This window comes from Callithrix jacchus, chromosome 15 (assembly GCF_049354715.1).
Source record: "Callithrix jacchus isolate 240 chromosome 15, calJac240_pri, whole genome shotgun sequence".
NCBI classification, from domain to species: Eukaryota; Metazoa; Chordata; class Mammalia; order Primates; family Cebidae; genus Callithrix; species Callithrix jacchus.
The window spans coordinates 65,940,581-65,966,003 of NC_133516.1; the positions used below are offsets into that span (position 1 = coordinate 65,940,581).

The 25,423-nt window shown below is 48.8% G+C and overlaps 2 protein-coding genes across 3 annotated transcripts in view; one reads left to right on the plus strand and one right to left on the minus strand.

Annotated features, from left to right (window-relative positions):
* CAV3 (caveolin 3) overlaps positions 1 to 3,256 on the plus strand; it is a 182,986-nt gene extending 179,730 nt beyond the window's left edge. Inside the window, exon 3 of the mRNA XM_035276170.3 lies at positions 2,029 to 3,256. Within this exon, the coding sequence (XP_035132061.1) occupies positions 2,029 to 2,370 (342 nt within the window). The 3' untranslated portion in view covers positions 2,371 to 3,256. The remainder of the gene's footprint in view (positions 1 to 2,028) is intronic.
* A 4,581-nt stretch (positions 3,257 to 7,837) lies between these two features.
* OXTR (oxytocin receptor) lies at positions 7,838 to 25,079 on the minus strand. 2 transcript variants are annotated; one of them, XM_017965047.4, is made up of 3 exons: positions 24,703 to 25,079; positions 22,779 to 23,842; positions 7,838 to 9,624 (listed from the first exon to the last, which is right to left on the minus strand). In XM_017965047.4, exons 2-3 carry the CDS (start codon positions 23,698 to 23,700, stop codon positions 9,377 to 9,379), a joined length of 1,170 nt encoding a protein of 389 aa, XP_017820536.1. In that variant the 5' UTR covers positions 23,701 to 23,842; positions 24,703 to 25,079; the 3' UTR covers positions 7,838 to 9,376. The 2 variants fall into 2 exon arrangements, with proteins under 2 accessions (XP_017820536.1, XP_078207663.1); XM_078351537.1 differs by lacking the exon at positions 24,703 to 25,079 and adding an exon at positions 23,979 to 24,074.
* Between the last annotated feature and the right edge of the window lie 344 nt (positions 25,080 to 25,423).

Sequence of the window (25,423 nt, forward strand, 5' to 3'; positions counted from 1 at the left end):
AGGGCAGTAGCCACAGGCTGGGGCATTAGGCAGGTGGCAGAGTCCCAACATCTCAATCAGCAGGATCCGGGCCCTGGTGGTTAGACTAGAACCTCTATAAGCATGGGGAGTGAACATGACTTTTCCATCCCTGCTCTGATACTGCAGTCCCCCAAATTCCCAGCCAGCCACCACCTCCTAGAAGCCCTCCAAGAAGTGACATCCTTCCTAAGAAGATGCGGCCCATTTTTCATTTTCTTCCTCTCCTCTCATCCATGAAGGTCACATAAGACATTAAGTTGTCTCTGCTGAAACCTACAGCAGAGAAAGCTAGGGGCTGAGATTATGCAAGGAGGTCCTGGGAGGCCCCACAGACCCAGGTCAGCTTTTCCATATCTTCTGCAGCCCAGAGTCTCACCCTGTAAACTGTGCTGCCTGCTAACTCACCACTGCAAATGGGACCTCATCCTCAGGGATCCTCAGCCTCAGAGCACAGGGGATCAGGGACCTGAGGTGGGGCACATGATCTCAGAAGCTAAAGTCACATGAGAAAAGGGAACCCAACACTGTCTGAGCAACATGGTTCTAGTCACTCCCCTCCCCAGAAAACATTGTACTGGAAAGAAATGCACCAAAGCCATCATATCTTTAGTACTAGAGAAATACAAACACAAAACTCTTTTCTTTTTTCTATTCTGTTCATTCTCTGTGATGCAGCCATGTTTTTTTATAATGAAAGTGATTTTAATAACGGTGATGCAATAGAGGAGAGGATCCCCTTCCCATAATCAAAGTGGCAGGGAAGATTGAAATTGAAGCCTTAGCCCCAACACAGGCCCCTCCTGTTGGCCTGATTAGTCTGTACTTCTATTCAACTCCTTTTTATCTGAATGGCCCAGGAGCACTGCTAGAAACAAAAGGTCTCAGAACCGTTTCAGGCATTAGCAAACAGCTCTGCAACCTTCCACTTGGCAGGCTATACTAGTAACAACCATGGAGAGACCAGTTATTAAGCCGCTAAGTTGGTTCACTGCTGTTTAATCAACCATTGGATTTTACAGTCTCCCATCCTTTCATCTTCATGATACCACTGGAAGATGACTATTGACTCCATCTTACAGACAAGACTGCTCAGGCTTAGTGATGCTAAGTGACATCACCCATGTGTAGGCAGCTAGGAAGGTGCTTCATGCATAGCAGGGTTAGAAAGAGATTACATGACGTGAGGAATCTCTGCCTGTTCACTGTCCAATCCACTGGTGCTCAGCAAATCGCTGCAGGATGCATTCAACCATCCAACACTCTTCAGATCATCAAAACAATAGAATCTGAGAGCTGTGGCTGTAGCACTGCCACTAAGTCACTGCTGGCTTTATGCAAGTCACTCACCTTGAGGGAGCTCAACGAGCATGCTGTGTTGGTCAGCGATGCCTAGGAACAACAGCAGCTTGGGCTCAAGAAGGAGCTTGTTAGAAATGCAGAGCCTGAGACCCCACTCCAGACCTGGGGAGTCAGAATCCCTGGGGAGATGGTATGATCTGGATCTGCGTCCCCTGTAAACCTCATGTTGAAACATAATCTCCAATGTTGGAGGTGGGGCCGTGTGGGAGATGATGGGATCTCAGAGGCAGATCCCTCACGGCTTAGTGCAGTCCTTGCAATAGTGAGTGAGTTCTCATAAGATCTGGTTGTTGTAAAGTGGCACTCCCACCCAGCTCTCTCTCTTGCTCCCATTCTCACCAAGGGAGAAGGCTGCTCCCTCTTCTCCTGCCATGATTGAAAGCTCCCTGAGGCCTCACCAGAAGCCAAGCAGATGCCAGCACCATGCTTCCCACTCAGATCACAGACCCATGAGCCAATTAAACCTCCTTTCTTTATCAATTACCTCGGGTATGTCTTTACAGCAATGCAATAACAACCTAATACAGGTAGGATCTGGCTGCCAAGATTAACCTGACCATGGGATTCTGACACATGCACACATACACCCAAAAGCTTGAGAAGCGAGTGGCTTCTGTGAATTGAGGCTTCCCTTTGCTGCCCCTGCAGGTGGATTTCGAAGATGTGATCGCAGAGCCTGTGGGCACCTACAGCTTTGACGGCGTGTGGAAGGTGAGCTACACCACCTTCACTGTCTCCAAGTACTGGTGCTACCGCCTGCTATCCACGCTGCTGGGCGTCCCACTGGCCCTGCTCTGGGGCTTCCTGTTCGCCTGCATCTCCTTCTGCCACATCTGGGCGGTGGTGCCGTGCATTAAGAGCTACCTGATTGAGATCCAGTGCATCAGCCACATCTACTCACTCTGCATCCGCACCTTCTGCAACCCGCTCTTCGCGGCCCTGGGCCAGGTCTGCAGCAGCATTAAGGTGGTGCTGCGGAAGGAGGTCTAAAGCCAGGTGGGGTAATGGGGGTGGCAGGGCAGGGGGCATTGGGCCAGGCTGGTCCTCAGGGGACTTCTTCACAGGGGCTGCTGGTGAGCTCTTTCTCTCTAGGGACTGCTCCATACTCCCCATGCTGGAGCACACAGTGTAGGGAAGCCAGAAAGAAAAGACAGCCCAGCCAGCCACAGAAGCACAGTGGCCCTTCGCTCTCCCCCAGCCCTACCACGATGCCCCCATGCCCAGGCGTGAGGGAAGATCATTTGCTAAGAGGCAGCTACTGCAAGTCTTTGCATTCACTTGTACTGTAACAACATAAACCAACACGCGGTTCCCACCCAGGGCCAACCTGTCCACGCGCACCTAGGAAAGTGACCAGTGACCATTGGCATTAGGAGGCTGGCTCCAATAAAGGGTTTGGCTGCATTTGGGGAATGCTGCATTTTGTTTGGGTCTGTAAGATTGGTTTGTGTCCTGACCAGCTCCGAAAAATGGTACTTCACTGCCCTGAAAAACAAGACACAGGGAAAGTTGGTTGTCTCTTCACTTGGCCAAATCCAAGGAGCAGAAGAGTCTTTTTCTTCTTCAGATTTTATTGTTTGCTGGGATTGCACGTGTTCCTTGAGAGACCAGGTTCAAGTGACTTCTGTTGCCCGAGCCCAATAATGGAAGGAAATGGTCCCTGGGCTGCCAGGGGCAGTGACCCTCCCAGGGTACCACTGAGGGCAGAACCTGGGTTCAAGCCACCCTGAACCTCCTCTGTGGCTAACCAAGCCCCTGAAATGCCCAGCACTGCCACTTGACATGAGAATACCTTTGGCCCCAAGAGATGTAACGAAGGCACAAGGTCTAATTTGTGCATGTATGAACTCACTATGGAAATAAAATGCAATAGAAAGAGCATGTATGTACCACTTCCTCTCTACACACACACACACACACACACACACACACACACACAGCCTTTATTTTTTTTAGGGCTGTCTTTTCCAAGTGTGCTATCCTTAAAAAAGGATGGGGACGGGGGTTAGCATTTGTGGTCCAGTTTTTTTGGAAACACTGTATATTTCTCTCAGAGATTTTCAATAGACATTGACACATTAAAGGCTCTGACAAGTCCTGCAGCAGAGAAACCTATCTAGACCAGTATACCCCCCGTCCTATCTGACCGTTTTTCTTTTTCTTTTCATGTAACACCCATTTAGGTCTCATATAACTAAGGTTCCACAGCACTTGTCAGGTTTTCAGAGACATTATTCATGCCTGGCCACGAGCCCAGTGGTCTTGGGAGGCAGTGTGGTGGAGTGGACCGCACAAAGCTTGTGAATTAGGAGGCAGGCAGCCTTGGGTCTAGTCCTGCTTCTGCTCCCTGCCTTCTCTGCCTCAATTTTATCATCCACAAAATGATCTCTAATGTGCATTTTGGATCCAAAATCTTACCCGACTTTGGTTTTCTCCTAACATCTTACGTAAAATTCAAAACAGGGAAAAGTTGAACAGCTACATACCCATGTAGACTGTACCATTAACATTTTCCTAGCCCAGCTTTCTCACATCCCTACCCATCTATCCACCCTCTATCCATCCCACCAATCTCATCTTTATGCATGTTTAAATACTTTGCAGATATCAGTACATTTTACCCCAAACACTTCATCTTTCATCCCTTGTTTTCTGCAGATGAGAAAGTTACAGTCCAGAGAAGTCAGCAACCTTGCTAAAAGGCACTCACCTAGCCAGCATTATCGCTGTGGCTCCAGCCTGCCGCCTGTGCTCTCCCTTGGGGATCTTCCACATTGTCCGGGGTCTCGGCAGGCCCAGCCTCCCCGCGTTGAAAAGAATTAAGGCTGATGTTACTTATGTCCTCCTCAAAGGGCCTGCCCTTTCAAACGTCTCTTGAAATCACAAGGCCACCTGTTTCGGACTTGGAATCTTGGGTTACATAGAGAATTTGCCATCTTGGTATTTGCTATAACTAGATTTGGTGATGACTCCAATTTTTCAAGCTCACTCTCTTTCTCTAAGGGCAGACTATGGTATGTGCTTAATGACCCGCAAAGTTCACAGAACTGGAGACAGGACACACATCTGAGATGCATGGGTGTCTGAGGAGCTCTTCTCCCTCCAGGAACCCCCTTGAGAAGTAGCAGGCAGACAATCACATTGGGGGTGTGATGAGAATGGGCACAAGGCAGGAGGCTGGAGTTCCCATTCCCTTTCATAAGATACATAGGGACCACCAGGGACTCCTGTTTCAAACGCAGGTTCCAAGGCTCTAGCTCCAGAGATTGATTCAGTAGTAGGGCCCAGGAATCTGCATTTTAACACAAATTCATCTGTGATGCTGCAGATGGCTCCCAAAACCACTTTCAAGAAATATCTTTTAGGGTCCCTTCAAGGTAACAGTCTAGAATCCTATTATTACCAGAGTTCAACTGTGTTTCAGAGAAGGTTCAGAGACATCATACATGATGTTTGTTCCTGAATCTTAGAGCATCTTCTCACAGAACTCTGACAAATGAGTGCACCTCTGATTCCAGAGAATGGGACCAGGGCCCCCTTCCATCCATTGCCCAGCCCATGCACCTGTGCCATAATCAGGCCAACAGCTCTGAAGCCCTGCAGGGATCTATAATCTACAATCCACCAGTTCCAGTCACCATTCTTGGGAAGAAGAATGGGGGCAAAGCAATGTATGGAAACAAATGTTTATTAAGTGCACTCTCTATCAAGCTGCTAATGAAGCAGACACCTTATGATCAGCCATGCCATTCACCAACTGGCACAGTTACACCAGGGTGCCAGAGCAGGTCACCACAGTAGAACAAAATCAAGGTGTTCACGTTTTGCCTTAAGTGGCGTTTCATTGCTATTGAATACAAAAAGGGTTAAATACTTTGAAACCAGGATTGTCTTAAAAGACAGCCTGCGTTGTCCCCTTACATTTCCTGAAGTAGCAACACATAGACTCAACCCAAAAGGAGACCAAAGTATGTGCCAGATTCATTATTTCAGTGCCTAAAGAAATAAGGCTCAGAGTCTCCACATTCGCTTTTGATGATCAGAGCCATAAAACATTCCTGAAGACAATCTGCAGCTCCCACTTCCTGGCACCCCAGCCATGCATATGGTTGTAAACAAGTCTGAAACTGTAGGGAAAGGTGGTTGGCAGACCTCAGGCATGGAGTCTGGGGAGGAGGCCAGAAACGACTGAGCCCGAGGTAGCATTCTGAACCCCTGTGCTCATTCTTCCAGGCTTTAGCTTCTTAAAGTGGTGAAAATATTCTGAAGGCGATGGGTGAGAGGTGGGAGTGTATATCCAGTGGGGCTGTTGAAATTGAGCATCACTTATCTGCCATAAAACAGATTCCTGTGCTATAATGAGACTCAACATACCAGCCAGAACTTTCACATGAAGAGAGTGACAAAGCATCACACTCATTTCAGATGCCCAAGAATCTTACAACTCCAGGGTTCTCAGGAATGCTGTGCCCCTGGTCAGAAAATCTACTGTGAGTTGCTGTCCCTTTGATCCCTAGTGGCCTCTGTTGACTCCTAGGATGGCAACTTTTCCGGGAACAGCAGAGACCTGGGGCATCTCTGGCAGGTGAGCAGCGAGACATGGATGCTAACAGACCCCACTACTGCTGCATTTGCACCCAGAGCACACCAGTGGTCCAGCACATGGGCACCAGGGGCCCAGACGAGCATCCTGTTAGCTTCCCAAAGAGCAGACTGGCTGGTGTTGATGGTCTTCATGCATGTCCCAGCAACACTGAGCAAAGCTTTGCAGTCCAAAAATGATCCTATCTTCCATCTCCGAGTAATACTAAAGACCTTGTGCTAAATCCTTAGACTTTGAACACTGACATTTTAGTGCATGCCTCTCTTCTCCCAGAACATTTAGACAATGCTAGCTCATTCATGTGTGTGTGTCAGGGGGCGGGGTGGGCTATATGGCTACTGAAGCATGCAGGAAGAAGAAACTCTGTTATAAAGAGAGAGACAGGATCTGTGGTCTTGAGATGTTACTGCTGTATCCCACTAAGTCCAAAAATATGTTTGGAAACTTAAAAGGTGCCCCACTGTGCACTGAACTGGTCAATCCCTGACCTCTGATCAACACTGTCCTGTACTTAGTGACTAAAGGTATTTCTTAAAAGTGGTCATGTTCTAACCTCAAGGCTGAGAGGACATTTGAGAACATGTTCATTAGGTAAGAAAGATCTCTGACACCCCTAGTGAATTGCTATTTAAATAAAACATAACCACCTCTAGCTATAAGGCATCATTTGTGCCTTTACTAAAGCAAGGTAGGGATATTATCACTGCTGTTACTTTTTGCCAAAGAGAGACATGATCTCTTGCAGTAAAACCAAGTAAGAAAACCATGAGAAGCCTCTCAAGCAGTGAACCACATAGAGAAACAAAAGCTCTGAGAGGCAAGAGATTCCAAGGAATTCATCCATCAAGCTGGCCTTCTCTGAGTTCATCTTTGAACATTTTTCATTTTTTTAAAGTTCATTGGTTTTTAGTACATTCTCAAAATCATGCATCATCACCACTAATTTCAGAACATTTTCATCAACCAAAAAAAGAAACTCCCATACCCTTTGTAGTCATGCCTTGTCTCCCACAGCCTCCAGGCCCTGGCAAACACTAATCGATATTCTGTCTCTATATATTTGTCCATTTTAGACATTGCATTTCAGTGGAATCAGACAATATGTGGGCTTTTGCAACTGGCTTCTTTCACTTCATGTAATGTTTTCAAGGTTCATGCATGTTGTAGCCTGTGTCAGCACTTCATTGCTTTTTAGAGTCAAATAACGTTTCATTGTATGGATATACCACATTTTATTTCCCATTCACCAGTTGATAGACATCTGGGTTGTTTCCACTTTTCGGCTATTACAAATAATGTTGCTATGAACATTGGCGTACAAGTTTTTGTGTGAATGAGGGTTTTCATTTCTCTTGGGTAAATGCCTAGGGGTGGCATTCCTGGGTCATATGGTCACTCTACATTTAACTTTTTGAGGTACTGCCAAACTGGTTTTCAAAGCAGGTGCACCATTTACATTCCCACCAACAATTTACATTTCTACCAGTTTCTCTACACCCTCACCAGCACTTGTTATTGTCCATCTTTTTATTGTAGGCATCCTAGTGATTGTAAAGTGGAATCTCATTGTGGTTTTGACTTGCATTTCCCAATGAATAATAATGTTGAGCATTTTTTTCATGGCTTATTAGCCATTTGCATATCTTCTTTGGAGAAATGTCTATTCAGATCTTTAGGCCATTTTAAAAATTGACTTATTTTTCTCCTTATTATTGTGTTATAAGAGTTATTTATATATTCCGGATACAAGTCCTTTATATATATGACTTGCAAATATTTTCTCCCATTCTGCAGGTTGTCTTTTCACTTTCTTCATAAGGTCTTTTGAATTACAAAAGCTTCAAATCTTAATTAAGTCCAATTTACCTATTTTTTTTATTTTTTGCTTGTGTCTTTGGGGTCATATCTAAGAAACCACTGGCTAATTCAAGGTTACAAAGATATATGCCTATGTTTCTTTCTTAGGTTTTACAGTTTTGGCTCTTATATTTAGGTCTTGGATGCATTTTGAGTTGATTTTTGCATATGGTGTGAGTAAAGATCCAACCTCATTCTTTTGCACATGCATATCATTGTCCCCGTGCCATTTGTTGAAAAGACTCTTCTTTCTCTATTGAATTGTCTTGGGAATCTTGTCAAAAATCAATTGACCATAAGTACAAGTGTTCATATCTGTACTCTTCATTCTACTCCATATGTCTATCCTTAAGCCAGTAACACACTGCTCTGATTACTGTACCTTTATCGTAAATTATGAAATCAGGAAGTGTGAATCCACCAACTTTGTTCTTTTTCAAGGCGTATTTAGCTATTCTGGATCCCTTGTATTTCTTTATGAATTTTGAGACTAGCTTATCAATTTCTGCAAAGAAGCTAGCTATGATTTTCATAAGGATTGCAATGAATCTGTGTATCAATTAGGATGGTATTGCCATCTTAACAATACTAAGTCTGATCCATGAACACAGGATGTCTTTCCATTTATTTAAGCCTTCTTTAATTTCTTTCAAATTTTGTAGTTTTCAATCTTGCACTTGTTTTGTTAAATTGATTCCTATTTTATTCTTTCTGATTCTAATGTAAATGAGATTATTTAACTTCATTTTCATATTGTTTGTTGCTAGTATAAGGATATGCAATTCATTTTTGTATATTGATCTTGTATCTTGCAACCTTGTGGAACTTGCTTATTAGTTCTAATAACTGTGTGTGTGTGTGTGTGTGTGTGTGTGTGTGTGTGAATTCCTTAGGATTTTCTATATACAAAATGGTGTCACCTGCAAATAGTTTTACTTCTTCTTTTCCAATCTGGATGCATTATTTCTTTTTCTTTCCCAACTGCTTTTTAAACATTTTTAACCCAAGTTCTAATTGATCTGCTATGCCAGATGGTCTTATAAAGTAATCCCCTGCTCCTCGTGATATCCTCTGACAAGCTGGTCCCCCAGAACCCCAGTACCTGTCCACTCAAAGGCAAATGCACTTTGAAGTCAGGAGGATCTTAGCACCACCCTCATCTAAGTTCCCATCCACACTCCTTACCCCAGGTCCAGAACACTGGACTTCCTGACCCAATTGGTCATTAATCTTCTATTTACCACTTTTCACAATAGCCCAGAATAAAGAAGTAAAAACATACTGGAGTGAAATTACAGGTCCAGGGGAAAAAACAACCCACCCACTCCCCAGGGTAGCAGTGGGGTCAGGGTCGTAGAAGTACATGCAAGAGGTCAGGGGGTTGTCTGATGGCTGAATCCCCTATCATCTTTCCACCATGGAGGCCACTCTCTACCCTACTGTAGCCACCCCAAGGAGTGGAGCGATACAAACTGATAGGTACTCATGCCAGCACAGCCCAAGCCTCAGGAGGCAGCCCTGGCCCTGGCAGGTAGGTCATGCCATGGATGGCTGGGAGCAGCTCCTCTGGCTGGAACTGCGCTGGCTCAGCACAAAGGAGGACGAGTTGCTCTTCTTGCTGGCACTTGTCTCTCCCAGGCGGTTGCCCTTCAGGTAGCTGGAGGAGCAGCACAGGAAGCGCTGCACGAGTTCATGGAAGAGGTGACCCGTGAAGAGCATGTAGATCCAGGGGTTGCAGCAGCTGTTGAGGCTGGCCAGGAGCATGACGATGATGAAGGCTGAGGCTGAGCAGGCAGGGGCAGGAGAAAGGAGAAAAGGGCATTAATTAACACTGGAGCCACTTCAGACCTATTTGACTTAAACACCATTTCCTGAGCAACAGCCTTGTCCGAGTACCACATCCTGAATCACAGGATGAGGTACTAACGAGGCAAAGTTTGTCTTCTGTGCTCTCGATCATGTCGGGATCACAACCTGAGACGTGGGTTCCACCGCCGTGGAAGTCTGACCTACAGACCCTGACTCAATAACGGATGAATGAATGCGCTCTCACACCATTACAGCATTTCAAGTGGGCTAGGGCTGGCCATTGGCTGCTTTCAGAGGGCAAAATGAAACCAACGAACCCAGACCCTCTGCCCATCCACACTTTTATTCCTAACAGAGGTTCTCAGTTAACACACTTGTGGATAATTAACATGGTTAAGAGAATGGTTTTACGACTGACAAAAGCTTTAGGTTTCAGGGGCCCATGGTAAATGCTATTAACAGGTAATTCCCCTTTTATCTTCTGGGAGAGGCCGCCCAGCATAATATTAACATGAATAAACAGTTGGAGTGGAGACTAATGGGTGTGGGTAAGGCTTTCGATCATCTCTATCTCTCCCTAACTTAATGGACTGGCCAGCTGCCTTTGGCCTGCCCCAATAAAACCTTTTGGCCTTCCAAAAGGTTTGAGACTAATCTATAACTTTTCCTAATATATCTTTAATATTTTCTGTGATATTTTGCCAACCATCCCAAGTAAATCTCAACAGTCTTCCTTCTTCATCTCTTATCCTGGACATGCCCTTGGCTGTCTTCCAAACCCTCCCCACCAGGCTCAGCCCAGCCCTAGAACTGTCCCTGCCTTTCTCTCACCAGAAGTTTCCCGGCCATCTACCTCCCTCAGCAAAAGCTGTATCCATCACAGCCACCTGTATCATGCATCACTCACCCAACCACTATTGAGCGCCTACAACCTAGAGTGTCTACGAGCACAGAAGCTGCCACACCTAGTTTGCACTCTAGCCTCACCAGCACTTAGTTACTTGAAGTCCCGAAGAAGCTTTCAGTTTCCTAATCTTTAAATGGGCATAAGGAGAGTGCCCAAACCTCTGGGGATTGCTGCAAGGATTAAAGAGTGTCTGGTAGGAGCCCAATAAATGGTGACTGCTATCACAACCATGTGCCAGGCAAATCAAATAAAATGATAAACACCATGATGCGGGCATCTTGTGGGTTAGGTAGGCACAGGAAGGGGGTGCCACTCCAATGAGGCTGGGCGCTGTGGCTCAAGCCTGTAATCCCAGCACTTGGGGAGGCCGAGGCGGGTGGATCATGAGGTCAAGAGATCGAGACCATCCTGGTCAACATGGTGAAACCCCATCTCTACTAAAAATACAAAAAATTAGCTGGGCATGGTGGCGCGTGCCTGTAATCCCAGCTACTCAGGAGGCTGAGGCAGGAGAATTGCCTGAACCCAGGAGGCGGAGGTTGCGGTGAGCCGAGATCACGCCATTGCACTCCAGCCTGGGTAACAAGAGCGAAACTCCGTCTCAAAAAAAAAAAAAAGAAAGAAAGTAATGGCCAGCCCCATAAATGGGGCATGTGAGCTGATTCCTGAAGATGCCTATGGTTTTTCCAGGCAGGACAGGGAAGAACAGTGCTCCAAGAAGGAATGGTACCAGCAAAGTTGTGGCGGCAAGAAAGGGTATGGCATCTTCATGGCTGATCAGCTGAAAGAGTCTCCGTGAAGCTATGCCTAAGAGCACAGCTTCAGCATGACAATAAGACTCATGCAGGAAAAAAAAAAGTGACATGAAAGTTATCTGAAGCACTCTGTAAAAGCTATTATACTGGGGACTCATGGAGTTGCAAGCAAAATTAATGATTAGAAATCAGCTTTGAAACATTGCCTGTCACAAACTGAAACTTCAAGGGGGAAGAAAAAAAAATCCTAATTCTAGGTACTTCCAAGCATGGGGATAAAAATCTGGCTTCTTTCAATGGCCTTAAATCTGAACAATCAGACATCTGCTGGCAAACAAGGCCAGACAACATCTCCAGAAACCCACAAGGAAAACAACTAAGAATTCTGTTCAGCCACCTGCTTGTGTGTGAAGGCAACTGCAAGAAGGCTGGGAAAATCCACTAGTCTTCTTTCAGTCTGTTCTGCAAAATTTTTTGACAAATAAGAGTTCAAGAACTAAATTCATGGAAGGACTCTTCACTGGGGATGCTAGAGAGGTGCACAAGCTAAATGTGGCTGCTGAAGAGAACAGAGACGTTTGTCAGCAAAGTCTTCAGGCACCAAGGGGAGAAGAGCAGTTGGTTGTTAGTAAATCTACGTGATTTACTTTCTGCACCAATTAATTGGTGCAAGTCACCCTGTGTTCATACATAAAAGTAACGAAGTCTGATTCCTCTTATAAAAACAGGTTAGCATCCTCACAGATCAGGTTGGTTCCAATTAGTAAATCCTGTCCTTTCCAAAGCCAAGATTAGGCAATCTGCCTAATGGTATGATTTGAGGGACAGAGAGCAACTTCCCTGTTCCCAAAACAAACGTGGTCCACCACTGAGAGTAAACACTGCCCATTCTCCATTTTTGAAATCCAAGTGTACCTGGGAGGGGAAAGATACCTCCTATCAGATCACTATCCTCCCCAACAGAAGTATCTCCTGGTCTAGACCAGGGGCCAGTAAACTCCAGCCCATAAAACCCTGCCTACTGCCTGTTTTTGTAAATAAAGTTTTATTGGAAGACAGCCCCACCCATTCATTCACATACTGTCTATGGCTGCTTTTGCACTACAAGGGCAGAATTTGAGTAGCTGTGACAGAGATCTTATACCCCACAAGCCTAAAATAGTTACTGTCAGGTCCTTTACAGAAAAATCCAGCCAATCCTTGATCTAGATGCCTGTAGGAGGCACAGATGTTTAAAAGCAAGTGGGAAAGGGCTGGGGAAGGCAAGGGGAGGCAGATCCACAGGGTAGGCTCAGATCAGTGTACCCCATACAGAAAGAAATTAGCAGAATTATATGGTTGGTGCCTTTGCTTTTGAGTTGCCCAAACCTGTACACAAATGCTTGGCTCTGCTGTTTTGCAGCTGTGTATTCCTGAGCAAGTCACTTAACCTCTCTCAACCTCAGTTTCCCATCTGTGGAATGGGAATAATAAAAGAGCTCTCCACAGAATTGTTGAGGGGTTTACTCACTTAGAGAGGATGCCAAGTACTGTTCATGATTCCCGGCACTCCATAAAAGTAAACAACTAATAGAGTTTAGCTATCGTCACTATTACTACATTGGTGTGTAAGTGCTTAGTAAATATGTTGTTTTTCTAATCAATAACAGAGCGAGCACCATAGGTGTGAAGCAAAGGGGTGATGCCGCTCCCTGGGTTAGTGTATGTCTTGGAATCTGAGGCAGCCCAGGGTGGGGATAAGCCCAGGACCCACTGGCTGAGTCTCTGGAAGCTTCAAGCCCATAGGACAGTGTCTGTCCAGAATGACTCTTGGGCCAGACTACATGCCAAGAAAGTCAGCTTATTTGTAGATTCTCATGCCAGCTCCAAAGGCCCCATCACCAGTGTAGCCTTCAGTGTAGGATCTGCCCTTGTCAGCCAGCCTATAATTTCTGATGGGTTTAAATGGACTGACATCTTTGGGGAGGACAGCTGGAATGACTGGTCTCCACAAGGTCAGCAGTGGACTGAAGCAATGAACTGGTACTAGATAAGAATGCTCAAGTCAGCCTGGGCAAGAAAGGGAGATCAACACAAATTTAAAAACTAGCCAGGCATGGTGGTGTGCGCCTATACTCTCAGCTACTCAGGAGGCTGAGGTGGGGGATCACTTGAGCCCAGGAGATCAAGGCTATAAGCCCAGATCGCACCACTGCACTCCATCCTGGGCAACAGAGCAAGAACCTCTCTCTCAAAAAAAAAAGAATGCCTTTGTTTCATTCTACCATACTTGGGGTCCTGACTATATCTGCTCTCACCCTGCAGATTTCAGGTACAGGGTGGGTGGTGAAATGCTAAGATCTGTTTTAGCTCCCATGCTAGGCTGGACGTTCCAGCCGGGTAAAGGGGCTATCTCCCAATACCTGTAAAATTGTCCTCTCTCCTTTCTGCTCACCTGTGTTCCAGCATGAAGTTCTAGGGCCTCACCACCAGCCAGGTGTTCTTCCATATGGAAATCCCTCCTGTGTTACTACTGTCTTCTTTTAAAACACGCCCACCCACCGGGTAGTGCCCATGGGAACTGATTGAAAAAGCAAATCAGACCTGGTGACTGCCTTTACATGAGTCTAGCATGTTTTTAGTGTGTTCTGTGGTGCCCCCTGGGTGCCCATTCCCCCAGCTGCCCAAAAGCTGCCTGCCAAATGCTCACAGCTGAGCTCTTCTCTGGGCATTGCCTTTGGCCAAAAGGAGCTGTCACACCCAATGCTCAGTGCAAATGTGCAAAGGCCAGGCCCCATGCCTTCATCTGGGCTTCTCTGAAGGGCCACGGCTGCTCCCAAGCTCCCAGGAAGACTGGCCTCCCTCCCCATTTCCACACAGTACAACTACAATGATATTGGCGCAGAGAGGAGGACCTACAAGTCCTCATGGGCCTGACCCAGAAAGGTCTGTTGTACAGTGGGCACCTTCTCCAGGGTCCCTGGGGAAAGAAAGGTGTTCACAGTGGGAGCCCCCTGGCCTACAGACACACTGAAGGGCAGTGCGTGCAAGCAGGGAGTGCAAGCAGGGGATATGAGCAGAAACAGCCACACACCAAATGCCAACATCCCTTGTCTGCCCCTGGGAGAATCAACTTGGCATTTCTACTTGGCACCATGATTCATGGAGGGCTGGGAGGCAGAGGGCCACGTTCCATCCCTCCCAGCCTGGCTTCCCTCAAGCCCCAAGAACTTCCCTGTTCTGATTTCCCGGCACTCTCTCCACCCCAGCACTGAAACCCCAAATTAGCCCAGAACAGCTGACGGGCAGCTGGCCACAGCCTCTCTGGGCTATGCTGTTCCTGAGGCTACTGGCACATTTCACATGACTCAAAGACATATGGCCGAGATTGGCTGGGTCAAAGCAAGTCTATCAACTTAAAAGAAAAACCCGCACTTGAGACACCAATCATTTGCCATGAGGCCTCCCCGGAATACCAGGAATTCAGACGAACGTCCCTTATTCCTACAGGACTGTGCAGGCATCTGCGAACAAAACTATGGAAGGCCCTTTCCTAAGAAAATAATTTTTGAATGTATGCTTATAGAAAGATTGAGTCTCAATAGATACTATAGGGTGCCTTCTTAGAAAAGACCACCATTTTACAACTGTGATTTTTCTAAAAAAATCACAGATGTGTTATTACCTAGTGTAGAGCAAGATCTGTGTGAAGAGCCAAACGAGCAGGCTATGGAGTTGAAAATGGGCTTCTCCGAAGGCACTGCTCCAATCTGGCGGGTGTGCTGGACTCACTGGGCTGGGCCTGAGGAAAACCACATTCGGGAAGAAGACAAGCCAGGGCCTTCCTGCAAATGACCAGCCTTTCCCCACCCTTCAAGGGATGACAAGACCCTCCAGCCAATCTGGGCCATAGGTATAAAAGCAAACAGGGAGTGTTGGTAAAAGAGATAATATATTGAAGCTTTGCTGCTCAATGTGAAGCCAATGGCTGGCCACAGGGCATCCGATAGGCATCACCTGTTTGCTTGTCAAAATTGCAAACTCTTGGGGCTGCACTCCAGACCTACTAAATCAGAATCTGCACTTTAACAAGATATGCATTAAAGTTTGAGGAGCTTCCTTCCAAGTGGCCCAAATGATAAAGATAGGAAAGAAGAAATGAATAAAGTAACTGCCCATTGTTCTTGATCTCAACATGGAATGTGTGTCTGATTCTTTGCATAGTAAGCTCCTACTTATCCTTTAAAAACGCTTTTCAAATGATACTTCCCCTCTGAAACCCTCCTGATTTCTTCCCAGGGAGACAGACCAACTTATGTTTCCCCAGGGGATTTGCAGGACTTGGTAAATTAATGCCTCTAAAACAGCATCATCCCATCATATTGTCATCATTTTTTGATACTCGTTGGCTGGGGACTGTGTCTCAGTGGTGGCTCTGTCTTTTGGCTACTACAGAGACTGGAAAATAGGAAGAGTTCAATAAGAAACTGTATTGAACTGAAGCATGAAACTGCTAGACAAGAGGTCCTGATAAATCAGCCACTGCTGCCAGCATGTTAGAAGGGTTAAAAATAATTTCTCTGCTCAACCACAGGATATGGCCTCCCAATAAGGTGATGGACTCAAATGCAATTCCCTCTGGAAAATTAAGTTCACACTCAGATATGGTCAGGTGGAGAGAGGGGGGAGAAACAGAATGAGCAAGTTGGGGTGGGAGATATTGGCCGGGAGGGCAGAGGCCCATAGTCCCGAAGCATCTGACTGAGCAGAAAAGAAGATGCTGGCAGAGGCTGCCCCTCAGGGTGTGTACCAGGAATAAGAATTTGGGCCTTGGGGCTGGGACACTGGAGATCACCTAGTTACACCCTCTCCCACCCATGCCTTAGATAAGACCCAGTCTAGGGCACCTCCAAACCAGAGCTAGAACCTCCGCCTGGCCTCCCACCTCCTCCAGGTGAGACAATTGTTTCTTTCTCCTCTTAATACTCTTGTTCCCAGGATCCTTGGACTTGTCACCACCTGCCAACTGAGACTGCAGCCCCTTTGCTAAAATGCCTGTGCCCAAAATGACTCCCACTCCACCAGCTACGCTGACTTGTTCCAGCAGGATGTTCCACCTTCTATACAACCTAAGCCCTATTCTGAACTTCAGAAACCTGAGATTCTGAACCCCAGAAACCCAAGCTGTGGGCAGGTTCAGCCCCATACCCGGAGTTAGCACTGCTGTTCCACCCAGCAGAAACTAGGAGTGTCCCTCCCAGAGATCTTTGGGTGTGCTCAGAACTCTGTGACCAACCTTGACCAGACTGTCCCACATTTACATGTGCCAGAAGCTTGCCACAGGAGGGTGAGGGCCTGGGGAGGGCCAATTGTCAACTCTCTTCACTGGAGGGTTGATGGATGAAAACAGAGGTTGTGCGGACAGGAGCCTGCAGAGGCATCAGTAACTGTTTTTTGGAATGAGTGAGTTAGCATTCAGAGGAGAAAGTACCCCTAAACTGGAAAATCAGGGAGGGCTTCCTGAAAGGAGCACTGGATGAGGCTGCCATGTTAAGGTGTTCAGGTTGTGCACTGCACAGCTCCTAGGAACACCTTGCTCATAGACCGTGAGGTAAAAGGCATCCCCTGGAGCTGTGCCGCAAAGCAGCCCACACATTGGACTTGGGCTTCAAGGGATGGGAATCCATGGAAGAGACTTGCATGGATGTTCCCATGGTGGGAACAGTATTAGCCTGGGTGTGAAGGCAGCAAAGCCACAGGAGCTTGTAGAAAGTAGCAAGTCGTCAGGCCTGTCGGGGTCTGGGGGTACACAAGGCAGGCTGGCCAGAGACCAGGACAGCACTAACGAGAGAATACTCATTTGTTGGGTATTAGTTTAAAAAGATACACAGGGGGTCTAAGCCAGCAGTTCCTAACCAGGGTTGACTTTGCCGCTTAGTGAACTTTGGAAATGGCCACAGTTGGCAAGGAGGTTGCTAGCGGCATGTAGCAAGTAGAGGACAGGAATGCTGCTAAATATCCTACCATGCATAGAACAGCCCCTCCCTGACACACACGCACACACACACACACACTCATACGCACACGCACACGCACACACACGCACACACACTCACACACACACGCACATGCACACGCACACACACACACTCCAAAGATTATCCAGCCCAAAATGGTCCAGAGGCCGTTAAGAGACTTTGCCCCAAATGACACAGATGGCAACAAGACCAGGTCCCAGAAGGGCACTGGCTATTTCCCCATACTGTCTCCCAGGGCCGGGGCTCTGGCAAGCAGGGTCTGGTGTATAGGGTCTGGCTCCAGCCCCTGGGAGGGAGCCCTGTGGAGTTTTCTTTGCCTCCCAAAGTTGCCAGGGCAAGGTGGTAAGGTCAGCAGGTGGGCCAGTGTCTCAGGTCACACTCAGACATGTCAGCCCAGGCCACAGAGCTAATCCAGCCTCCACAGAGAGCGTGATGTAGTCAGGGTACCTGCTAATCTCCTCCTGATCCAAGGCCCTCCACAACCCCTCCTCACCTTCTCACCCCTCCCCAAACCCACACAGATAGCCTGCAAATGGAAAAAAGACACGTAGCAGTGCCTCGCCCAAGAGGCGGGTTTGGGATTTGCTTCTCTTTGAGTTTTTTGTTTTAGTCTTTTGTCTTCTTAGTTGTTATTTTTCAAACCTTTGTGGAGAAAAGAAGTGAAATCACCTCAGGGAAGAAACCCAAAGGGAAAACATTAACATTAGCCAAGAACATAAAAGAACACACAATTGCTTAACCATATAAGAGTCTGAAGTTAACCGTCCACCTAACTGAGATTTATACCCAGAAGGGCCGAGCTTGTGTGCTCTTCACGGCCCAGAGTGAATATCCTGTCCAAGCTCCTCCTGCCTGGCCCCCCATACTCTCCACCTCACTGGTCCCCCACACCTCAGGCACAGCATTCATGGGAAGGAAAGGTAGACAGGAGGTGCCAGAGGATCCTCAGTCCCATGGAAACAGGGAGGGGCTGGAAGCTCATTCTACAGATGGGAAACAGTTCAAACCAGACTTCCTGTGCCTGTCAGCCTTCCTACCAGTCCCACACTCCTGACAGATGTTTGCTTGCCCCCAGTGATGGGGCACCCCCTCCTTTCCCAGGTTGCCAGTACTGTTTCAGAGGGCTACTTAGAAAGTCCCTATTCCTCCTGAGTCCTGCTCTTCATACCCATCCCTGCCCCATCTCACCCACCTCCTTGCTCCCATTTTCCATGTATTTGACAAGCACTAGTGTTTGACGATGACTGTGCAGCCTGTGCCAGGCACTGGGCACACAGAAAGGAACAGGACAGGCAGCATCCCTGCAGTGACAGGACTCATAGTCCACCTCTCTGGCCTCAACAAGCAGAAGCTCCTACCTCCCAGCCTCCCTGGACACACTGCCTGCTGTCCACTCCCATTCCCTCCACCCAGGCTCAAGAGAAGAATCCCCACCTTGTCCATCAGGAAGGGGCCATGGGTCACACCATTTAATCCTGACAACAACCCCACGAGGTGGCCCATGCTATCCTTATTACAAGTAGGACAAGGCTGAGGCTCCAAGGGGGTAAAACAACTGGCTTAAGGACACCGGACTGGGCATTTTACCGGGGAGATGCTGGAAAGAGAAGACTAGAGACAGAGGCCCTACATCCTGTCCACCATACCCAACCAACATCAACCAACCCTAGAAATGCAAACGCCCCCACTCTACCAAGTGCCCTCCTCATCCTCATCTCCTCACTCAGAACTGCCCCAGGGTCAAAACCCCTGCAACCAGCAGCTAAGCAAATGCCACCCGGTTCAAGGGAAAAGGCTGGTGCCAAACCTTTGGCTTTGGAATTTAACTTTGAAAGATATACAAAGGGTTTATCAAATCCTGTGTGGGGCATCAGTCTACCAGCCTCACCAAGTCAGCACCAACAGCATCTGGCCGCTTTGAAGAACAGATCTCATGAAATCACTCAGATGCTCCCATTGGCTCTCTCTTCTGAATAATAGAAATATTTTAACGGAAAGTTTTCCTCTTTGGTTCTTATAAAAAGTAACCATGTGTAGAGCTTGTCTATACACACAGAGACTTAATTATTATTAATAGTATTATTACTATTATTATATCTTTATTTTCCTTTTCTTCCCCCCACTCTCTGCTTTATCCCAGTTTCTTCATATCTATTTTATCCTGTTAAGTTACCTAAATTTTTGTGCCCCACTGCACATTACTGGAACAAGGTGAGCGCAAAACCCATAAAGGCAGCCCTTGGTATTTGTGAATGAGGGAATTAAGTTGCTCAAGGGAGAGATGGAAAAGAGAGAGCAAACGCTGAAGGAGAGAGGGACTTTGGTTCCCTGGACCACCACCTCTGTAGCCACCAGAGGCATGACATCCCACCCACTCTGGCAGCTTTGATGGGTGGTCATTGACTAAGCTTTCCGACCTCCCTGAGGTTTTCCTGATGAAGCAGGAACAGACCCACATGTGCCCCACCTCTCCTGCCTCCTTGTGAGCCTGCTCCTCCCGCAAGCATCCCTGGATGGTGTCACACTGTTGGCCACAGGCTCCAGTACTGGCTACTCAGGTGATAAGTGAAGTAAGGGGCCCTGATCTAGATATTTCCGCATCAAAATTGTCCTCTTGGAGAGGAAAGTGGGGCTGTGCATTAATTCCACTTTTCCAATAACAACTTCTTGAGGTAGCTCTAGTGTGGTTCTCTTTTATTCCTTCCTTAACACTTGCTGGTGGCCTCTGGATTGAGAGGTATCTCCAAAGTAATGCAGACACCATTTCTGCCTGCTATTGCAATTACCCAAATTAAGGCCAAGTGGGCACAGGGCTGTCATTTTGAGCTTGCAGCCACTCTAACCCCTGCAGCCCTGAGGCCTGGGCATGATTTGGCCAGGCTGGTGGTGGCCAGAGCCCAAGTTGTCACCTCTGTGTTTGATGAGGCGCTCACATCTGGACTGGGCTGCTGCTCCTGGCTGTGTGCTTAAGACAGCAGGGAGGTCCCAGCTGTGGCAGCATCATGAATCCCTGCCGGGCTGTGTTTGGATTCTTCTCAGCATCCAGGACAAAATGTAGAGGAGGAGCAAGAGAAGCCCTAGGTTTTTCATGGAACACCCACCCTTCCCTGTAAATTCCTAAGGAAGCAAAGGGAAGTGGGACCTGAAATTCTTAAAGCCCCCTTCTTTCCCTGACCCTTGGGCTTGAGCCCCTTGGGCCTGTCTCTACTGAAGGTCTCATCCCTTGGAAAAGCCTTGGAGGGCCACAAACAGTCAAGAGGCCTGTGACCTCCACTCTGGCCAGGATCTGTGTGCATCTGTTTCTCTCTCTGTCTCTCTTTTGTTTCTAAGACAAAGAAATCAAATGTGGACATGCTTTTAAAGTGTAGAAAAGATCTAAACTTCACTTCATGGTTCATGTGACGTGTGTGCTGACCACATACTCTCGTTCTTTTGGGAGGACATACAGTGAGAAAGAGGAGTGCAGATGAGGGGGCTGAATAGCAGGGAGCCATAGGAGGTGGGGTCTGGGAGGAGCAGAAAGGAGAAAAATCACCAGAGACTCGAGACATGAATGGGAGAGATGAGGGGACCCCAAGGAGAGAGGAGCAAAATGTCTGTTGAATGAATGAACTGAATGCTGAAATGTCCTCATTCTAAAAGCAAGACACTAAGGCTCAAGGGGAATAAAGGGATCTCTCACCCAACAACCCAAAGCTAGTAAGGGCTGGAGGAGGGCTAGACCCCACATCTCCCCAGTATCTACTCCAACTGGTGCTGGTTTCACTTCCTCAATAGTTAGTGTTTGAGCTCCTCAAGAACTGGATCTGGTTTCTTTGGATCTGCCCAGGAAACAGGTGTGGCCCTAAGGCCTTACTTAGAGACTTCCAACCCTGGCTTTTGCCCAACCCAACTCCTTCATCATGTGTCCTTCATTAGAACCCTGGCACAGGAGATGCCAGCTTTGCCTCTGACTTGCTGTGTGACCTGGTGCAGTGCCTTCCCCTCTCTGGGCCCTAGAACCCTCTCTGTAAGGTATGACCAGGGACCACAAGTGTTCAGTAAATATTGACGAACCAGTGTGTTGGCCACTAAAGCAAACACTGAGCTAACTAGGAGGGCTCCATAAAGCCTGTCTGTGAATTCCAGAAAGGACCAAAGCAAAGTTACCAAACCAAATAAAAGCAGCTGGCACTGAGATTTCAGCTTCCCAGGATGCATGCATTTGAGACTATTGGGAGCAGTGGCGACTGCACACAGAAACGGGACATTTGCAGTGTCTGGAGTGCAGAAAGGATGAAAGCAAATACCTTGGTCTTTCTTTACAAACATTTGAAGTCCCCAGCATTCAGCATGTGTTAATGGAATTATCTTCAAACAAAAACGTGTAAGTCATTCACCACCAGCAATCACCCCTCCTGCTCTTTCCAAATGAGCTACTGGAATGGGGTTGGTGGGCAGGGAGTGACGGGAATCTGCCTGGTGTTCTATGCCTTAGGGACAGTCATCCAGCACCAGCCATAAACACCAGAGCCCCAGGGTGCCTTTGTTCCTCCAAGCATTCTCCCTAGGTTGCCTTCTTCTATGCCCTCCTCCTATCCTTCTGGCACAGGCCAAGAATGGACAGCAGCTCCACCCTCAGCCTTGTCCTCAGCAGTTCTCCATCCTGGAAGGCATATTCCCCACCTACAGAAATCACCCAGCCTGCCCCTCAAAACCTGAATGTCCACCTCCCAGCTCCCTTCTCTTTCCCCCAAGTGGAAGTGAAGTCTCAGTCCTGGGTACTCTCCTCTCTAAGCCTACCCAGCGCTCCCTGCAGTACTCTGCCTAGAGACTCATCACCTCCACTCGATGAAGGCTTCAGGCATTTGTCTTCACCTTCCCTTTGGAATCCTCTTCTCCCACAACACCCTCTTCAACTACTAGGTGCTTGGTTGGACAAATCGCCCACCCCTGCAAGGCTGTCCTTGTCCAAACCAGACTTCTTGGCTTCAAGTGGACTTCTTGAACTTAAAGTGGAAGTTCAGCTTAATAAGCACTTAAAAGTTGAAGGAGCTTGAGCTTGGCCAGGGGTTCAAAACTTACCTCTGCCACCTCCTCCTAAGCACGTGGGAAAGCAGATGGAGTTGAACCTGTTTCCTCCACCATGGTAATAAACCATACAGCCCACATGCAGCCTAAGGGCTGTGCTAATGACTTTAACTGCATTTTCTCATGGCATTCCCCTACTGCCTGGTGACAGTTGGTACTTTTATCCTTACTGCCACCTTACCCAAGAGAAAGTAAAAGCTGGGGTAGGTTAATTGCCCTAAGTCACTTGGCCAAGGGATGATGGAGCAGTGACTCTGTGGGATTTCAAACCCGCTTATCCCCCAGGAAGGCCGCAGACCCCTGGACGTTTCTGAGGCAGCAGGATATGGCCTCCCCCAGCCACCAGGCTCCTTCCTCCTGGGTCTCCCAGCCCTGGCTACCTTCCTTAGGCGCATTGGCATCCCAGACGCTCCACATCTGCACGAAGAAGAAAGGTGTCCAGCACACAATGAAGGCCAGCACGATGATGAAAGTCATCTTGACCGTGCGGATCTTGGCCTTGGAGATGAGCTTGACGCTGCTGACACGCGCCAGGGCCATGCGCCCCCCGGCGCCAACCACCGCGCCCTCTGGCGCCTCAGCCGCCGCGGCAGCAGCGGTCTTGAGCCGCAAGTTCTGCCAGATCTTGAAGCTGATAAGGCCGTAGCAGGCGGCTAGCACGATGACCGGCACGATGTAGACAGCTAGTGTGATCCACGTGATGTAGGCCTTAGATCCCCAGGGCTCGATGAAGACCGCCCAGCAGTCGAAAACACCGTCAGCCACCTCGCGCAGAGAGAAGATGTGCATCTGCGGCACGCTGGCCACCAGGCAGCCAAGCCATGTGGCGAGCACCGCCAGGCGGTCGGTGCGGCGGCTCAGCGAGCGTAGCGGCTGACAGATGGCCAGGCAGCGGTCCAGCGACATGAGCAGCAGCAGGTAGGTGGAGGCGAACATGCCCACCACCTGCAAGTACTTGACCAGGCGGCACAGCAGGTCGGGCCCATAGAAGCGGAAGGTGATGTCCCACAGCAGCTGCGGCAGCACCTGGAACACAGCCACCACCAGGTCGGCGATGCTCAGGTGCTTCATGAAGAAAAAGAGGCGCGAGTGCTTGTGGCGTGTGGTGCGCAGCGCCAGCAGCACACACGCATTCCCGCTTAGCGCCAGGAACAGGATGAGAGACAGCACCGCCACCTCTACGCGCGCCAGAGCCTCGTCGCGCTGCGGGGGTCCGGAGGTGCGGTTGCCCTCGGACCCCGGAGGCACGGCGCTAGCGTTGACCTCCTCGGCGCTCCAGTTGGCTGCGAACGCACCCTCCATGACCCTGGCGGCCGCGGTGCGCCCCGGTCTTCGAGCCCTTTACGGAGTGGCGCGGCGGAGCGGGGTCTCACGTGTTGGAGGGTGTGGGGGCGCCTGGGATTCTAGTCTTGGAGACTCCACAGACAGATCTGCTGGGTCTACCCTGAAATAAACCGGGAGGGCCGTGAGGAGACCGCCACGTTTCTCTTCAGACGCGGGTAGGGAGCGCTTGCCCCGTTCCCAGGAACCCAAGTCATCTGAAACACTGGGCACAACGGCCGGCCGCGGGGGAGAGGTACCTCCTCTGAGCCACTGCAAATGAGCGGGAATCCTCTACCAGCCACAAGGCCAGAGCTCCCAGGGCGCCCGTTCCTTGGGAAGTTCAGCAGCTTCCACTGGGGGAGAGGGGAGGGTCAAAATCAGCCACTTTCCTCCGGGACTGGGAATCTAAAACCAAACCATCTTCCCGAGGGATCTCCAAACTCCCTGCCTGCCCCACGCCCCTACTCTCAGCATACCCACCTCCGCGGGACCCCCAAACCAGCCCCTGTTCTAGTAAACATTAATTTAAGTACTTCCTCCGGAAATCCCCAAACAGCCCCTTGCTTGGGAAACCCCAGCTCAGGGCCACCCTCGTCTAATCCCCTTTTCTGTCACTCCCTGAACTTCCACAGTACCTGCTTCGGTGGAACCCCGGTTCCGCAGTCCCTCCTGGGAGAACCCCTGCCTCAAAGCCCAGGATGCCCAAGTGCTGTTCCCATACCCTGGCGTAGACACCTCTTGCGGGGCTCCTGCCCAGCCAGGCAGCCTCGAACGTTCGGGAAACCTCGACGTGCGCTTTGGACCCAGACAGTCAAGGACTCTGGGTCTCAATCCTGAGCAGTCACTTTACAATCTCTCAGAACACCCCACATTCCTCCAGGAACCAGGCGCGCAAGGCACCCCCCTCCCCATCTCCACTCGGGTCCCGATGGCTCCACCGGCCCTAGCCATCCCATCCACCTCTACTCAGCACCCAGCTACCTGCACCGAGTCCGCAGGTGAACCTAGTTGACTCCCCGGGGAAGTTGCACCGCGACTGATGGCCCCAGTGACGAGTGCGCTCCCTGCCCGGGTTGGGAAGGCCGGCTGGCTGCACCTAATGTGATGCTAGGCTGAAGTCTCCGACTCTGGAGCCTCGGTTGGAATCCCCTGGCTGCAGCCTGGATGGTCGCTGTACGCGTGCAGGCGGCCAGCGAGCAGCGCCAAGGCTGCGCGCGGACAGCTTTTGGATGCTGCTCTGTGCGCTGCGGCCGAGCATGCACTATCACACGGGTCCGCTAGGGGGAGAGAGAGAGGCCAGCCGCATAGACCCCTGCGGGGCGAAGCTGGTTCGCCCTGCGTTGGTCCAGAGCCTTAACAAATGGGTGTATTTTGCAGTGGTTTAAAACTGCAAGAGGGAAGGAACTCGTAAATAACCCGCCCGGTTTCTTCCTTTCTTGGTTTAGAAGCTCCTGACGTTTTTCCCCGGGTAGACAGTGATGAAGTTACAAAAGCATTTTAACTGATTATTTTCCAAACATGATGTTAATTTCAGCCTTTTCTCTCCTCCCACACCTCCAGCTTGATGTAGTGGCTTTAGCAGTGAACAAGAGCAGATCCTTGCTTTGGAATACTTTCGTTCCTATTCCCGTTAATGAGGAATTAGAAATGCCCTCTATTCTAAGCAGCGCTGGGAGAGGCCTTCATTCTTTCGGTAGCTTTA

Bases quoted from the DNA above. Each gene is read 5' to 3' on its own strand.
- OXTR (XM_017965047.4), bottom strand. From the start codon at position 23,700: ATGGAGGGTGCGTTCGCAGCCAACTGGAGCGCCGAGGAGGTCAACGCT. The intron at 9,625-22,778 runs GTAGCCAGGGCT...CTGCCTGCTCAG, and splicing joins TGCCAATGCGCCTAAGGAAG to CCTCAGCCTTCATCATCGTC.